Genomic DNA, 18811 nt, shown 5'->3' with positions numbered 1-18811 from the left:
GGCGAATTCATATATAATTTATAAATTATATATGAATTCGCCTTGATTATTATGGTACCCAGTAAATCCATTGGTTCCCTAGCGATTTCGACTAGTTTTGTTTTCCGGATTATCTTATTACGTAATGTATACTTTGTAAATTATTTTGTACAATTATAACACATTGGAAAACGCTATTTTAAACGTATCTTAAGCTTAAAATTACTACGTTCCGAAAGTTACAAATTACAAGCATTGCCTTGTGTACACTAATTATTTTAAAATTAATATTCTATGTTGAGAATTTCTAAATTACATGGTGAAATTTTAACAATAAGAAATTAATAATAACATATATGTATGTACACGCATTGCGCTGATGAAAAGGCGAAATGTATTAAAAAGCAATAAATAAAAATAATGATATCTATGTATAAGACCATCAATTGTTTCATAATTTAAACACATTTTTTTCATAAATGCTTTCTAATGATAAAGTTATCCACAGATGTCCTATGTCAGACACATTTTCAATGCTTCTGCCTCTTCCTCTAGGTAGTCCAACTTCTTCATTAGTATAATCTGTGAAATTAGAAGCACGAAAATAACATTAATAGATACATACATACATATTTTATCACATCATTAAATCTGCTGCGTTCTAAAGCAAACAAGACTAGTATATCTCTTGAAGAAGTAAAAAACCCCTATGTGGCACCGAGTCCGCCGCTACCTTTTTTCAGCTTCGAAGTGCATTTTCAAGATAAAAAAGTACCAAACTTAAGAGGAAGAGAACCGTAAGGTGGGCTATTTTTATACCTGCTAGCAATGGTAATATAACTTTGTTCGCGTAACGGTTACGGTCAAAACTGCGTAAAGTAGTTTGTATAAATCATTCACTTCAATGGGTACTTCAATTCAAATTGTTATTATAGTTTATTTTTGAAATCTGAAAGCATATTAAAATTTTTTTGTATTCACTTTGTCGTGAAGAGACATCACAACTTTATTTGATAAACATATTCAATATTTAATATACGAAGAACACTGTGGCCCAATATACCCTTGTGGTCAGCTGATTAAGTTAAGTGACATTTTGAGCAGATTTGGCTATTTTTCTTTTGTCTATTAAATGTTTATAATTGTTGTATAAAAGTTTAGCACCACATAAGTCCACATTTCAATCTTCGTACAAAATTTGGAAAAATTTTAGAAAAATTTTAGATATGATGTTTTATAGCCGATTACTTTTATATGCGCAGCCAACCAAAAAAAAAATATTAAAAATCAACACGCTGATTATGTAATGTGCTAGACTTTTATAAAAAAAAATATAAACATTAAACAAACAATAGAAAAATAACCAAAACTGGTCAAAATGTCACTTAACTTAATCAGCTGACCACAAGTGTATCTTGCAACTTCACCTTAACATAAGAAACGGTGATTTGAGTACGGAAGAGTCAATATTAAAGAAATTATGAGCCACACTGCGCAAAAGATTGGAAATCTAACATATACATATGTATATACATAGATGTGGGGACTTATAATTCGATAAAATGCATCATAATCAATCAAAAAGTGAATTTTGAATTTTGAGATAAATTTAGGGCCGTATTTCTACTTCAATTGCCTAGTTTCTTTTTTATTGTTCATGCTTGCGACGGGGTAGGAGTATGATATATTTTGGAACGAATTTCCTCCATCCCTTTCAAATTTTGTTTAGGAGACAAACCGGTTTTGGCGTTGTGCCATACTCAGTGCAATTTTTCGTTCTGAGTAATTCCTGTTCGTCGGTTAATGCTTAGTAGTGTTAATGTTGGTTGTTTGTTAGTAGTAGTTGTTCTATGGTGTGATTCCTCAGGTTGGTAGCAATCAACTTTTTAAATCTTATTGATTACACAAAAAATATGCAGAGGTTCTCATATACATAGATATTATGTTTTTTTATAGCCCGTAGGACACCACTATACTTACAGTTTTTCTCCATCAATTCGTTTATTAGTTTTTTACTAAAAAATATAATAAAACTTTGATATTCTTCAAGTTACAACTTCAAAAATATATAACTTTGTTGTTTTTTGGTCGAATTTAAAATTTGTATCTGTTTGAAAGACATGGGTTTTACCTTTCTAACAAAGGAAAAAGTTTGACAATCGGCTGGAGAGGGGCTTAGTATTGGTCTTTTAATTGAAACAAAACGTAAATTTTTATTTATTCAACAATTTATATGAGCTTGAGGCCGTTTTTAATGAAAAACTTATTGTGGAAAAGCAACAATAATTTGAAAAAAATGGTAGAAGTGATAGCTATTTCGGAAATCACCACATTTCCTCATCAGAAATCATAGCTGCGTTTGAATGTGTTGGCTTAACAAATGAAAAAGTGGGAAAAAAGCAACGATAATTGGAAAGGTGAGCTTAGCACAGTGCGTAGGCAACTGGCTGAGTCAGTGGGGTCGTCGGTTCTAATCCTACTGAAAGAAGTCTGATGAGGAAATGTGGTTATTTCCGAAATAGCTATCACTTCTACCATTTTTTCAAATTATTGTTGCTTTTCCACAATAAGTTTTTCATTAAAAACACCCTCAAGCTCAATAAAAATTGTTGAATATAATTGTTATAAGACCACAAAATAACAAAAACAAATTATTTTAAAATATATAACTGCATGTTTGACTAAAAACTGTCAAAATGACGCTTACGGAAATGTTCCATCCAAGAGACGATATTTGAAAGTTACTGGCATAATTTCGAGCCCGTACGTAAATTTTCGTCAAAAAGTTAAGAAGTATATTCATATTCTGAAAAGATATTTTCGCAGATTCACAGTTTATTTAAAGTATATCATCAGCCCTGTTTCCAATTCCATGTGAATAAATCGCTCCCATAATTTAATTTGTGCATTCAATATATTTCACAATGAACTTAAATATTAAATTACAAATATTTGAGCAACGACTTCGACCAGTTAAATAAAAAAATGGGTATGTATTAATAAAATAAATATTCTAAATACATTTATATTTCGGTTAAACCTGAGATATTCAAGCGCATGAAATATTTTTCTATCCACTTCTTTAGTGCTAAAATAATTTTCACCACATTGAATTGCTGCACAACACCCTTATTGACGAAAAAGCGTTGCTTGCAACACTAGTCCTTCTTGACGACAGCATTGCTGAACTTAAAACTAAGGACATATATGTATATCAAATACATAAATAAGTATGAAGATGACATATTCGCTATCGTAAGGAAAATGACGTGGAAGAAATCTTAAAAGTTTTTAATTCGCAATGCAGCAAAATCCAATTCACCACTGAAGAAGAAGAAACAAGTTAGCCTTCCTAGGTCGGTGTTATGCAGAAATTTTGTTTGGCAAACTGCGTGCAATTGTTGTTGCAGCAAACTCGGAGAGAGCGAGTTTGGAGATTCTCACAGCAAACTAATTTTGTTTGGTCAAACTGCAGCAAATTCGGTGTTGTCATATACAAAAATTTTAAATTTTGCGCGTTATGTACATCTGAAATTTCGTGTTGGCAATAGCCATGAAAACCATAATGAACGTGCAACCCTGTGCCAAACTCGACATAACCACCTCCGAGCAAACTAAGCAGCCGCCATTTAATTTGGCAAACAAAAGTTTGTCTGCATAACACCGACCCTAGACGTAGAAATTCACCGTTCAAATAACATAATAAAAACGAATTGGTAGCGAAGCATGCAATAAAATATACATAGGCGCAACGAAGCGCGCTCTCGGTATTAGAGTAAGCGAACACAAAACCGACGCAAGAAATAAGAAGACAACGACTGCATTAGCACAACATTTAACGAATAGCGGGCATACAGCAGACTTTGAAAACGCGAAAATATTAGATGTGGAGAACAGAGATAGAACGCGACTAACATTAGAAAGTTTGCGAATACAACAAAAAATACAGAATGCAATGAATTTTAACGTCGTAATTGACGTCGACAATATAAATTGCGCATACAGGACAGCAATAATGTTCAATAGGAGAACAGACGAGCAGAAGTACACTTAAATATAAATAAGTTGATATCAGTGTGTATTTTTTGTTATATTTTCTTTGTTTGATGTTCAATGTAAGTTATGTTTCGCAGGAAAAAATTGTTACACCAACGCACTATGGTCGGAAATTTCATTTCGTTGGCCAAAAGTCAAAATGTTTCCACTCACGAAATATGTTGTTGTTTTTGAAATCTAGTAATCAACACTCCAAAACAACCAAAAATGAATTTTGTTGTTGTAATATGCAATTCACCGTTATTCGGTGAGTCATCGAAGTTGAATTTGTTTGCTTCATTTGTAAACAGAATTGCGTTCGGTGTTTTATAGTGCTTACTTCAATTGCTTGTTAAAGCTGAAAACAAAGCGTGTTAAATAAAAGTTTAAATGGAAAACGAAGGTGATGGTAAGTTTATTAATTTTGTAAAATATAATACTCAAAAATTGGATACTCTAAAAAATAAAATAACTTTTTCCAAAAGTCTTTAACATTTTGGAATTTATTTTATTTTTTAAGTTTGAGTAAGCTTAACACATTTTGTTTAGGAGTGTTAAGCATAAGATTAAACACCAAAATTACTTTGAAGTGTTTAGTTTTTGAAAATGTTTATCTCGATTTGCGGTTTTTTGAGGTTTTTGAGTAAATTTTTTTTTCAGTCGTCATTTGTTTACAGAATTCAGCAGTTTTTGATATTTGGTTGACCAAGCAGAAGAAAGGAAAAAATAAGGACGCACTAATAAATTATTTTATACAAAAAAGTGGAGCCGATGAAATTTCAGATGAATACAATAAATATTTATCAGAAAAGCCACGCATGCTTAACATTAATTTGTCTGCAAAGTGGGAAAAGTGTCATAGAAGATTAGATGATTTTAAAATTAAATATTCTGGCTGGCTTTGTTCAGAAACTGTAATAAACAGGCAAATAAATTTAGAATCCGCTTCCACAGAGACTCAATGCACAGTAGAACTAACACAGAAAATGCAGGTAATTCGAAATGAAATAAAAATGATTCATTGATTCCATATTTATATCTTATAGTAAAATGTTGCAAAGCCCACATTTATAAATTTTACACGAGAGGAAAAACTTCTTATAGCTCTTTCCTTCAAGTAAATTGCTCTTTTAAGTTATAGTTTTTTAGTAAATGTAGATATAGATATGTATGTATCATTATTATCATTTCTTTTAAATACAAACATTAATCCGCATTAATTTAAAAATAAATCTGAAAGTTTTTGATACATTTTTTAGAGTTTTCTTGGAAATAATTATTAACGTTAAGGGAACAGACATTGACTTTTCAACCAGACGGCTGGTTACTTTGACAGCATTCCAAGCCACCATTCGGCCAAGCAAGTTTTCAAAGTAAATCAAAGCAAATTGAAGTCAGCAAGGCGCGCAAAGCAAGTCTTAAGCCCAGATGAAAAAATTTTATCACTAACTGGACGCCCGCAACTTAAGTACTCTGAGAAATCTGAACGAAGTAAGAGGAGACAAGCAGCAAACCTCTCGATGTCAGAACACAACGAAACAAATCTGTTAGTTCAAGCAGCAATATGGATGACGACGAGGACGACGAGGAAGATTATCCAGAAGAACTTGAAGAGGAAAATACATTTTTGGATAATGAATTGTATTTAAATTAAAGAGTTTAATAAAATTTTAATATTTTCGAAAATACGTGTGTAAATCATATTTTCAATTTCCAGAAACAACATATTTACTCGTAAGTATCGTATATTTTCTCATTTAGAACTAAAAAAAATAAAAACTCAGAAAGAAAAGAAAAAAAAATTTATGTAAAAATTGTTTTTTTAAATTTTAATTCTAAATGTTGATAATTTAAAAAAAAAATTTATTATTTTATACAAACACTTAAAATATACTGCAAATTCAAATTCCAGTTAAAAATCCCGTTATTTTAAGTTTTAATAGTTTTGGCCAAGAAAAGTGATGTTTCCGACCATAGTGCAACGTATTGTACTTGTTATAATTTTTATTTACATACATGTGTGCCTAATTGTTTGTTTTTTATGTTTTGTTTTCAATAAATACCAGACTCCCTGAGGAAGATGTGAAAAACGTCGAAACGCGTAGGAGGAAAAAGAATTTTTTTTTTTATTCAACCGGCCGAAAAGCTCCTTAAACTACCCTATAAAAAATAGCTAAGTTTGATTACTGAATATACTGAGGTGGCAAGTAGTGTACACAATTTGGCTCAACAGAAGAAGTATGACTAGCATTTGCACTCCCGATGAAGAGTGGTGGCTTTGTGCGGAGGGAGATAAGCATTCTACTTTAGAGTAGAGAACAAAGCAAAGGGTACTTGCAAGCATAGAAGAGACAAATGTAATTCTGCAACCATTTAGTATTTATGCGAATAAACCCCAAACTTTGGAGCACTTCCTAATCAATATTTGTCCAGTTATGGCCAATATACATATGTCAAAAAATGGCCAAAAATATCTTACAAATTCAACGCTTAAGGCCAAGCTTTCAACTCACACACAGACAATGTGAAGTCCCTATAGGGTATACTGAATGGCGTAGCTTTTTGAACGAGAGCATACATATGTATTTACATAGAACTCTATTCATATGGTTGCCGGGATACACGGGAATGTTGATGGCAATTGCAAAGCTGATGAACTGAGAATTGATGATTCCATAATACAAGGTTCTATAAACTGGCAATTGTCTCTCGCACCGCTCCCTTAGCAGTGGCACCGTGTTATTTCTTTGCAAATTAACTTGGAAAAAGTGTAGCTTTGGTATGAAATAGACGTATAAGCTTTTGTGCAATATGTTTATGTGTATATGCATACGCAGCACATTTAACTGATGAAAACATAAATTGTCTTTAAATTGGATGTTTACATAAATATCATAGTAGTTTTATTTTAATTTTGAGTCCTTTTGCAGTTTTTATACAGCTAAATAGCACATAAATTACGTAATACACGTAGGTATATTAATATTTCGTTCAATATTCCGTTTAAAATGGCAGATTTCCTGCAAATACATTAGAATTTAAAAAAGGAATTTTACTACTAATTGCCTACTTTTCGTACTTTTCTACTACCATTTTCGCACCAAGGGATTTCATTTTTCCACTCTTTCCGTCCTTCGTAAATGCAACCTTTTATAAGGGAGTGTCAAACCACGGCTGTCAATAATTATTTAACCTTGTATTATTGAATCATGCTGACAAGTAAAGGTACGACCACCCACAACCTTCCGGGATAGGACTCGGTAGATATAGCAATAGCCACTTACAAGCAGTTTGTTAAAGATTACATTCTAGAACCAAGGAACGCTGAAACAACTTTTCGTCTTGCGAAACTTTCAGGATTACCAGGTATTTCTACAAAAGTAATCGCTTACGGGCCACATCCATGACATGTAGCACCGAATCGAAAAAGTTATCAAATTGAAAAATAAACTACCAAATTACCAAGTTCAATAAATAAAGAAAAAAATTACCAATTTTGGTTAAAAATTACCAAAGCAGCAACGCTGAGGGAAACTTTTCCACGACAGCCGGTTCTACGTACCGGAATGACTCGGGTTTTATCCGACCAAGGGCTGTTGTTTCGGCGGTCTAACTCCGTTTAGGTCGCATCTGAAGACCTGTAACTTCACCTCTGGTGTGTTTTGGTCAACCGTGAGGTCACTATCCAATCCGACGAAGCATGACGACAGGGTCGAAATTTCTTTCGGCGACCATGCTTCGTCGGACCCAGAGCGATTCCTAATTTTGTCAATGGCCACTCTCATCATCCCAGACATCTGGAAGGTGTGGAGAGTGATCCTACTGCTCAAAACGGGGAAACCAGCCAACAAAGGAGATTCGTATCGACCAATAATACTCCTTTCTCCTGTAGCGAAGACACTAGAGGCCTTGCTGCTCCCCTATATAACGAACCACCTGACCCCAGCGAAGCATCAGCATGGTTTCCGTAAAGTTCACATTATAACAACAGCATTTAACGCCATAAACTCTCAGATAACTCGTGGCCTTAACCGTAACCGTCCCTGTGAGAGAACTATTCTAGTAGCGTTGGACCTGTCAAAGGCTTCTGACACTGTTAGCCATTCCACGCTACTAGAAGATATAGAGGCTTCCTCTCTCCCACAGAGGCTCAAACGGTGGTCGGCAAATTATCTGAGTGGTCGACACTCGTCGGTAATGTTTAGAGACAAATCGAGCAAACTTAGGAAATAAAACAGGGGGTTCCACAGGGTGGTGTCCTTTCCCCGCCAATGTACAACTTTTATATTTCAAAGCTCCCTCAACAACCAAAGGGAGTCTCGATTGTCTCTTAAGCCGACGATTGCTCAGGCTACCGTTGAGAATTCACGTCGATGATACACCGATTCCGACGGTGAATAATCCCAAAATACTCGGAGTAACATTCGACAGTCTGCTCTCCTTCTCTGCGTACGCAACCGCTATTGTCAATAAAGTACAGAGTCGCAACAAGGTCCTCAAGTCGCTAGCTGACAATACTTGGGGCAAAGACAAACAAACGTTGCTGGCAACATACAAGGCAATAGGCCGGCCCGTTTTAAATTACGCAGCACCAGTGTGGTTGCCGGGGACTAGTAGTGGATGAAGCTACAGATGACTAAAAACACTGCACTCAGGACAGTGACTGAAAGCCTTCCAATGTCGACAGAACACCACCTGCATAACGAGGCGAAAATGCTCCCAGTCAAGGAGTATAACATAATGCTCTGCAAGCAGTTTCTGGTTGGGAGCCACAGACGTGGTCACCCAAACAGACAGCTGCTTGCAGAGAAGCCCTCGCCTAGGCACGTCAGGAGGCATCTCTACGAACTAACGGACAAAGTCCAGAGGTTCATTAAGCAACCTCTGGACCCGTCAGCGCATCGACAGGCCCTGAACGGCATTCACTGGGAGTCAGTCTCGAGTTATGTAGATTCCAGACCTGTGAATGCCGTTCTAGGCACACAACCACCGGACATTGACGAGACGGAGCTTCATCTGCCTCGGGAGACAAGAACCACAATAGTCCAACTTCGCTCTGGCTACTGCATCAGGTTAAACTCATACCTGAGCAGACTAAACGCGGATGTGCCAAATGAGTGTCCGGCATGCGGAGAGACCCCTCACGACTCGAAACATCTCTTCGCATGCCCGGAAAACCCGACAACCCTAACGCCTTTGTCCCTGTCGACCGACCCAATTGAGGCTGCACGCTTCTTAGGGCTGCCGTAAGTGGAACTTGACGACAACAACTGAGATATTAACTTAAGTCCAGCGCAAGTGTATTTGCCGCATTTCGTTCAATAAGTACTCTTTGCATTGTACTCTACTCCCAACACATTGTTACTATTTTTCCTCATACATACACTACTTGGCGTTGAGAGAGTAATTACTTGACGTACTTGCTATTACTCCACCAAAGTAGGTACTCTACTTTCTCTCATCGCGTACGAGAGATATTTGCTGCTGCCAAAAGGGAGTAGCAATAATACTCTCTGTACACTTGTAGTACTGTAAGTACTTGCGTATTAAATTTCATTTCTGGTTGTTAGCGTACTAGTTGATATCGTTTGCTGCTCTGGTCACCGAAATTGAAAGAATAAAGTTACAATATGGAAATTGACGATGTAAGGAAATGTTTACGGTCTTATTTATAGAAAATAACAAAGGTTTAAACAGTTGTGTAAAGTGACGTTTTTATACAATTTTTGTATTTAAACAGCTTTTTAAATCTATGTACATATGTAATTAAATTTTTATGAATAAGGCCGTTAATGTATTATTTCTGGTTTCTAATTTGGTATAAAACTATTTGCAGTCATTAACCAACGAATCAGTTGTCATAAACAGCAACTTAAGCAATGCTACTATGTATACGAAATAAAATTATTAGTGGCGAATTCAAAATTTCAAAAGTTATTGGAAAAAGTAAAGTTTGGGAAGTATTTGGATTCATTATAAATGACTCAAATGAGAACATTCCAAATATTGTGACGTGTAAAAGCCGCTTCAATATATTTAAACACACCAAAAAATCGACTTCAAACTTGCTGAAACACAAATGCTTTGCTAACTATTCTGCAAAAAACGCCAGCGAAAACATAGCAAAAGTGGACCTAAGTGCAGATCATACAAAAACAAGTGTTAGAGATTGTAACGGAATGGGTTATTAAGAACTGCAGACCGTACCAAATAGTAGATGGTTTTGGCCTTCAAAAACTTGTCGAGTATTTTATTGGCATTGGTGCAACATAAGGACAAAATGTAAACATGCAGAGCGCCGAAAGGCCATTCAACCAAAAGTAGAATGCAAAGTTGAAGAACGAAAACGCCTTTTTATGGCGAATATTTTAATATTTTTTTATATTTTGATAATTTTAACCATTAAATTTTTTTCGTGCAATATTGCGTGAGTTGAACGCAAAAGTTGCCTGAAAAATCGCCTCGTGCGAAAGCCCAATTATATATTTATATATATATATATATATGTATATATATATATATAGATATATCTATGCACATACGTATATGTATATACACACATGCACTATGCACATACATACATATGTGCTTATGTATGTATATCAGCATTTTAGTTGAAAGTACGTTTTGCTCGTCGTTCTCTTCATCGCTCCACTACATTCCTGCCCATAGTTTTATTCAGCTACCACAAATATATGTTTTCTTCGGAAATACTCAAGTACTACCAGTAGAGTACTATACTTGCAAATACCTTTTACTCGCAGTAGTTGCGGAAGGCAAAGTAAATACTCTACGCGTCTTGCTATTGATCGGTAGTTTACTTACGCTTGCAGAAACTGGTTTATGCTTACTCACACTTGACCCGAACGATGAGAGTAAAGGAGAGAAAGTATTTGCGCGGCGATCGGATGTCCTGTTAGGCCGTTTAAATGGAATTGCGCGGAAGTTTAATATTAACCGATCTGGGCGGGGTTGTTGTAGCCGCTACAACAACTACAACAACAACAACAGGGAAACTTGGCTGTCCTCTAGTACATAGATACATATGTATGTATGTATGTATGTGTACAGAAATTGACAAAATTGTAAATTCTCCTACATACAATTTAATATAAGCTAGTTAAGCTAGTTTATCGTATATGATATTTCCGAAACCAAAACTATTTGGTTTTTGTCATTTTCTTAAATGCCCACTTAAAAAAATAAAATACACGCGCATTTAAGGTGGCCTCAAACAGATGCGATACAAAAATTTACGATATGCGATCAATACAAACCACTGAGGTATACCAGTACGATACGATGCGTTTAAAAATTGTATCGCAGCAAACACAATTGATGACACGAAATGAGCGACTGGTTCATTATAAAATTCTAAAATGGAGTTAGTATTTCCACTCGTCAATTGTTACCCCAAACTATTATACGATTTGAAGTATTCGGAATATAAAGATTGTCATAATAAAGATGAAGCACCATAGTATATCGTATCGCACCTGTTTGAGGGCCTTTGCCTTTTATTGTTAGCGCCTTAAATATCGCGGTTTTGCAGAATAACGATACGCCGTTTTGTACTTTAAACGACGATATGTAACATATTAGCTATGTTTCCTCGGGTAATGATCGGGATCCCGATACAAAATTTGCACGCATATGCAACAACAACGATATGATCCTGATAGAGATCTGGTTCAATTTATGATCTGCTCTGTTTGTTTTGTTTTAGTGATAATTTGCTGCACGGTTTGGTAGCACTGACGAATGAATGTATACACAAGCAGATATTCTGCTATTTGTTTCTTTTAACTTAATTCAAATGAATCGCCTTAACGTTAAATATTTATTTAAGTGAATATTATTTCGTTTAAATGTACTTTTCCGTATTTAGTGAAGGGATCTTTATAATTTCGTGATCCTCGTGCTGGTAGACTAAATTAGTGCTGCCAACCCCAATAAGAATGATCCAGATCGTTTCCGCGAGAAATGATCGTGATACTGAGCTAGATAACCCAAGGAAACACAACAATTATTCTTACATTGTTTTGTGTTTCTATTTTTGCATGAATCTAAAATATTTAAGTGATTTTCTATACTATACAAATGTTGTGGTTGTTGTTGTTGTAGCAGCATACAAGTCCCCCAAAAAGTTTCTGGGGAGTGTTGCTGGAGTGACAGTTCTTGGCTAAATATAAATCTGGGTCGTTCCGGTTACGTAGACCCGACTGTCGTGGGAGCGCTCTGCTACAAATCGACCAGTGTTGCCACAAAAAAGTACCAAATTCCTCAAAAACAAATGAAAAATCCTCAAAATCTGAACAAATTGCTCAAAATTTTCTTATTACAGATATGAGTATTGTATACTGCATATTATTTACAGGTCCTTAGTATAACATATAATATAAAATTTAATTACATTCTCCAATTCAATTGGTACATTTGTTCTTGCGGTTCAAACAAAGTATCACCGTTATTTTTTATGCCTTGGTTTGTATATAATATTGCTGCAACTATATCAGCGCTCAATCTGGTCCTCAAGTCAGTCCTACACATTTTTAATTTACTAAATATACGTTCTACTGAAGCATTAGAAAAGGGTTATATTAGTAATGCAGATATAATTTCTTTTAATTGGGAAACTTATATGAACCAGAAACATCTTTTAATTCAGAAACTTTTTCCCTATAGTTTTCTGGAGCTAATGAAGAATCAATATGAACATCCTTATGATCGAACAATGCGTGTTCTCGCCATTCGTTATCGAAATGTTGCAAGTTCAAATAAGTTGAAAATATAACGATAGAATCAAAGAATTATTGATAACATTTTGAATATTTAGCTTGACAAACCAAGCGAAATATCCCTTTCTTCAAAGCTATTTATGTTGTGTATGAGGGTGTTTGAAGGTTTGACAAGCCGTTTGAGGGAAATGTGAACAAAAATCAAAATTTTTTGATTTTCTGGCCGCCATGTTGACGTTGATCAAACCGCTTACATTGTGTGTGATAAAATCGCCTCATTCGCAACGGAATTTTTACCGAATGAGGACGCAAGAGAAAAATCGAAAAAAACCAAACCCTTTTACATTGTGACCCGGAAGGAAACCAAAATTCTTTGCTTGAACGAGTCATGTTTGCATGGTGTATGGCGAAATGGGAAAAGTAGGTTTGAAGAATGTTTGACAAGCCGCTTGTGTGGTGTATTTCGCTCTTTATAACAACTCTGCTGTGTAAAACATAGTAACATTTGTTTATTTCAAATATGTCGATAGAAAATTCCTCAAAATAAAAATCCCCAAAAAATACTCAAGCGCACCCGAAATTCCTCACGTTTTGAGGAATTACTCACAAAGTGGCAACACAGAAATCGACGATGCTGTTAGTAATCACACGATGCGACGATGCGGCGATTTGGGAGAGACTTCGCCGACCCAAACGGGGTTAGGTAGCCGAATCAACAGCCCTTGATAGGGGATTTTCGGGATGTCGTTATCACAATCCCGGAATCCCGGGATAAGTCCGGGATTTAGATATTCATCATTTTCAACAACTTAAATCCAAAAAGTTGCTTCTATCTCTCCTACCATAAAATAAATAATAAATAAATGGGTTTGAAACCTACTTTTTTACTTAAAATGGATTAATTCCAAAAATTATTTAAAAAATTCAATGCAATTTAGGCTAAAAATAAGGGTACCAAATGAAAGAGAAAATTTCTTTAGAACTTACAAAAATTATTATTTTTTGATTCACAAGGACGAATAGGTAATTTTTTAAACTGATAAGTTAGAAGCACGAAATTCGAGGATGTTATCGAGTTTACATAAGGCCTTAACATATAATTTTTTTCAAAAACAAATATTGCAAATTCAAAGGATAAAATTTTAAAAGGCCATTTTCAATACTTACCAGTCCTTATGCACCAAAATATTGAATCTGATTAAATTCTACAGAGTTTCCTTTTTAATTTGATACCCATACTTTTTCTCTAAGCACATTTCACTGAATTTTTTAAATCATTTTTGAATTTCTGTCGTGAGAGTGATACAACTAAAAACGCAATTTTACTATATTTAGCCCATGGTTTCGCGAATATATTTGGTTTTTGTGTGTAAAATTTACTATCGCAGGTGTTATATGTAAAATGAGCTAAACATTTATAAAAAAAAAATTCTAATTATTAAATATTAATTTAAAAAAAAAGAGATATAACCAATACTGGTCCAGAAAAGGAGTTTCTATTATTCCCATCAGTGCAAATTACAAATCCCGAAATTTTCGTGACCTAAAAAAGGCCGGGATCCCTAATACATACGTACACTATATAAAGAGATATAACCAATACTGGTCCAGAAAAGGAGTTTCTATTATTCCCATCAGTGCAAATTACAAATCCCGAAATTTTCGTGACCTAAAAAAGGCCGGGATCCCTAATACATTCCTAATACATACGTACACTATATAAAGATATGTACACGTTTTACTACTTTATCAGAAACTTACCTTTGCAGCCGAGATAATTTCCTTCGAAATTTTCATTGGCATATGTTCCACCAAACGCACTAAATCAATTGGTTTACATTTAGCTATGTCTTCAATTGTCTTGAAGCCCGCACTATAAAGCTGTTTAGCACGATTCTGAAAGAAATACAGTCATTTTTTCTGATACCAATTTGTTTATTATATCATCATTGAATATACTATTTTTACGGCCGGCAAATCAAGTAATGGTTCTAACTCCATTGTACCACACCGATCCAATTTCGCACTTATCCGCTCAAACAGTGATTTAAAACACCAAAAGGCATCCAATTGCTCACAGAGCCGCACTATTGCACTGGCCGCTGCAGTTGATTGATTTATGAGCGTCTGTAACATTCCTCGTTCTACTTTATATCTTGACGCTACTACATGCAAAGGTAGTACATTTAAAATATCGATCAAAACCAACACTTTGTAGAGACGATTCAATTTTAGTTCCAGTGGTCCTTGAACGGACATCGTCTTTGCCATTTTCACTGCAACCGCTTCGGTGAAGCCGAGAAGTTTGAAGAGGGCTTGCGTAGTATCATCTAATGACATATATACCCGATAAAGTATACCAGCTTCCGCTGGAAATAACTCATCACCTTTTGCTTTCGAATTGAAACTCACTACTAGATACAGTAGATGTGCATAGTTCGTTAATATTAGTTGTTTTTGCGCGAGTTTCAGCTCCGCGTGTATTGCAAAGGCGTGTTTATAATCAATACCTGCCTTAAAAGCGGCACGACCAATATTTGTAAGCTGAAAGCGTGTCGATTTGCTTATGAAAAGCCGGCGATGCTCATGAGATGTTCGACTGCTTACATTTTGAACGTCTTGTGTGGTAAGTATGTCTGGGATGTCCTTTTTGGATGCCACCGATGCGCACAATTCCAATACTTTGTGTTTAAACATTTCACGAATAAGTTTAAGAACCATTTGTTCTGTCGAAAGTCCTAGTTGATTGGCTTGTACAGAAAGCAAAGTGCAACCTACAAGACGATATAAGTCTGTGCGGCAGTTAGCAATTTCTAAACCGATTGCACTTATAACCAGACTCTGCAAATAAAATTAAAAGATAATTTGGTGTTTTTAACGTGAAATAAGTTAGCTAGTCTTAATCGTAATAAACATTCGGCAAAATCCTTTAGTTACATACCTGTAAACCTATGCAATCTTCGTAATCTAAAGAAGTTATTGCTTTATCCATAGGCGAAAAAAGCATATCGCCAACACGAATATTGTCTCGACTTGTTGTAATTAGAAAACTTTCACCGGCCTCACCCATGCCTGCACGTCCAGCACGCCCTACCATTTGTTTATATCTACAAAGAGTCATAAATTCCGAACCCACATAGGGTGCACGTATGATAACACGCTTTGCGGGAAGATTAACACCCGCCGCCAAAGTCGATGTGCAACAAATTACACTTAATACACCAAAACGATATGCAGTCTCAATAAACTTCCGTTCATCAATGGTAAGGCCCGAGTGATGATAGGCTATGCCATATGGAATAGTTTTAGCCAAGACGTCCCCAAGCACACCACATACCTTATCCAAAGCATCCATTAAATCTTCTTTTTCACGTTTTCGATGTTGCACAAATTTTCTATACGGAATATAATAAGTTATAAATTTGAGGGCTTTATATAAGCTTGACATAAATGTACTTCGGTAAAATGCGACTCAAAAGCAAAGCAACATTCTCACAATTTTTCCGCGATGGACAAAACACCAGCACACAATGCTCAGGAGCACATTCTGCTACCAATCCAGCTAGATGATCCGGGTCGGAACGTGATAAAGATTCGCTGTACTGAGTTTGAAGAGAAATTAAAACAAAAATGTACGTTGAAGAGATATAAAATATTTAACTAATTTATTAACTTACATTGAAATTTACATTACGACTGTAAACAAACACTTCATCCAGTGTTTTGCCTGCTGTATTAATCTCCAAAATATCGTTGCCACATTTTAGAAACTCCCTCAACTCAACAGGTCGAAAGCTGCGTGTATATACATCTGCTTTTAAAAAGCTAGAAACTTCTTCCAGGTTTCCGATAGTGGCACTCATGCCGACGATTTGAATATTTACTAAAAATTATATTCAAAAATGTATTTATCTATAAAAACAACAAATTAGTGCAATAAAAAAGTGATCACTATGGACGAAGCAGTTACCATCTATGAACATAATTTTTGTAAGCAAAGCTTCCAATGTAGCCCCTCGTCCCTTTTCGCCTATCAGATGCAATTCGTCGACCACAATCAGACCTATTTCGTCCGCACGTTGCGCCTCAATTAAGCTGTCTATTAAAACAGCACCTTTCTCAATCGAAGCTATAAATATACTTTTTCGTTTTCTCCGTTTCATTGGTGGACATTTTCCCTTCCCGGCGGTATATTCGTCCACAATAAAATTCATTGCGATTGCAAATGGAGACATAGCGCTGACCTATATTAATTTTAGATATGTAGGTATACCTTGAATTTCGTTGGTTAAGAAAAATAATTTTTGAATACTCATATACCTTTTCTTGTACTATTGAGACATAAGGCAGTATGAAAAGTACATCCTTTTCACGGCACAACACCTCGCGCAACATTAATATTTCGGCAACAAGTGTCTTTCCGCCGCTTGTTGGGAGGGCATAGATTAAGTTCCTGCGCTCATGAATAGCTGGCAGATTCAAGCATTCCTCCTGCCACTCTGAGGAATATAAGGTTTTATGAATAAAACTATTTTAACTGAAATACTTGCATAAAGTATCGTCACCCATATGCCAGAAACACGAATGTACAAATTTACCAAATTTGAGTTATTGCGTTGATTTGATTAACTATTCGATGTTCTATGTTATACTGAAACTGAGAATACCATGCGTACACGGATACCACAATATTGTGAAATGTTAATTAATGAATTTAATTAAATGAATGTAGTGGTCTCATTAAAAAAAATTGATTTCCCAACATTTCTTTTCTGGCATAATTCGGACGATATTTAATCCTTACCGTATAAACTTTGTATGCCTTTATATTCGAAAATCATACGTTTAACTTTGTCCGGTAGTCCAAAGAATGCACCTTTGCTTGGAAAATCGTTTTCTATCTTATCTGAAAATGCCTGAGAGTCCCAGTCCAGTCGAGATAGATTAGCAATAGATGTAATATTTGATAAATGACTGTGCACTGTGTACTGCGATCCACTAACAAAATTGTCGCGCTGGGGAACTTTGATTTTCTGTCCTGCCTTACAGCTAATTGGTGCAGGAGCATGAGGCACTTTAAATATTGCAACGTCATCTAGGAATCTTTGAGAGTTTTGAACTCCCGCATCATCTTGGATATTTTCTACAAAAAGTTCTTTATCCTCGTCTTTCGTCAGATCTTCTATATTAATATTCGCAAATATGGTGTCATCGAACTTAAGTTGCTTTTGGCTTCCAGTCTTTTGCTCACTGTGTAAATTAATGGTATTAAATATGCTCTCATCAGCTCTACCTTGATGAAAGTTATTACTGCTTTCCATATTTAATAATGCTGTGTCTTCCAAGGGTGTTTTATCTGTCATGCTGTTTTGATTTATGCTGGTAAAAAGCTCTAGTGGACTGTAGCTTATTAACTTTTCCACTGCAGATACAGTTAGGACGCTCTTATCGTCGTGGCAATTATCTGGTAAACAACTATCATTCTTGGTTTCAACAATTTCCTCATATTCAGTCATCACAGTATCCAATACAGATTTAGAAAAAAAAGTATCTTCCTTAAAGTTGCTTAATTTTAAGCTATTTTGCTGTGTTCCAAAGAGGGTTATTTCCTGATGGGCACCCATAGTCACTTGAGAGCAAAGTAAGTTGGTATCATTTTTCTCAAGGCTATGAGTATTAATTTTATTATTTATTACATAGTTCACTTTAGAAGCTGTGAAAAAACTATCTTCGTCATCTTCAGGCCAGAATAAATTTTCCGTTTGGAGCACAGCATTTATTCGCTTTTTATCTAAGCACTTCCGTTTAGCTGTTAATTTTGGAGAACACCACTCGAGTTTTCGCGCGTTCTTCGACATTGCAAATATACGCTAGTAAGTTTTTTTATGATAAATGCGAATTTACCTGGTTAATCAGTTTTGAGTGTCATCAAAATAATTTTAAACTTGCGCCACTAGGAATGGACAAAACATCGTAGCACTATCGCTGCATAAATGGCTTAACATTTTTCTTAAGCTGAAATTAGTCAAGAACGTAAACCTACCGGTACGTAAACCCGA

The 18811-nt window shown here is 35.3% G+C and overlaps 1 protein-coding gene across 2 annotated transcripts; it reads right to left on the bottom strand.

The window, feature by feature from the left end:
* Positions 1-6: 6 nt before the first annotated feature.
* Positions 7-18783, bottom strand: LOC118746124 (helicase POLQ-like). 2 transcript variants are annotated; one of them, XM_036479908.1, is made up of 10 exons: positions 18004-18783; positions 17557-17934; positions 17073-17251; positions 16723-16996; positions 16430-16635; positions 16209-16354; positions 15694-16147; positions 14712-15593; positions 14514-14648; positions 7-561 (listed from the first exon to the last, which is right to left on the bottom strand). In XM_036479908.1, exons 1-10 carry the CDS (start codon positions 18608-18610, stop codon positions 493-495), a joined length of 3330 nt encoding a protein of 1109 aa, XP_036335801.1. In that variant the 5' UTR covers positions 18611-18783; the 3' UTR covers positions 7-492. The 2 variants fall into 2 exon arrangements, with proteins under 2 accessions (XP_036335801.1, XP_036335800.1); XM_036479907.1 differs by having other exon boundaries at positions 17557-18783.
* Positions 18784-18811: the final 28 nt, after the last annotated feature.

The sequence above is a fragment of the Rhagoletis pomonella genome, unplaced genomic scaffold (genome assembly GCF_013731165.1).
Source record: "Rhagoletis pomonella isolate Grant_MI unplaced genomic scaffold, Rhpom_1.0 Rhpom_scaffold_00010, whole genome shotgun sequence".
NCBI classification, from domain to species: domain Eukaryota; kingdom Metazoa; phylum Arthropoda; class Insecta; order Diptera; family Tephritidae; genus Rhagoletis; species Rhagoletis pomonella.
Note: the sequence above shows the minus strand (reverse complement) of the source record. Positions and strands in the feature narration are given on the sequence as shown.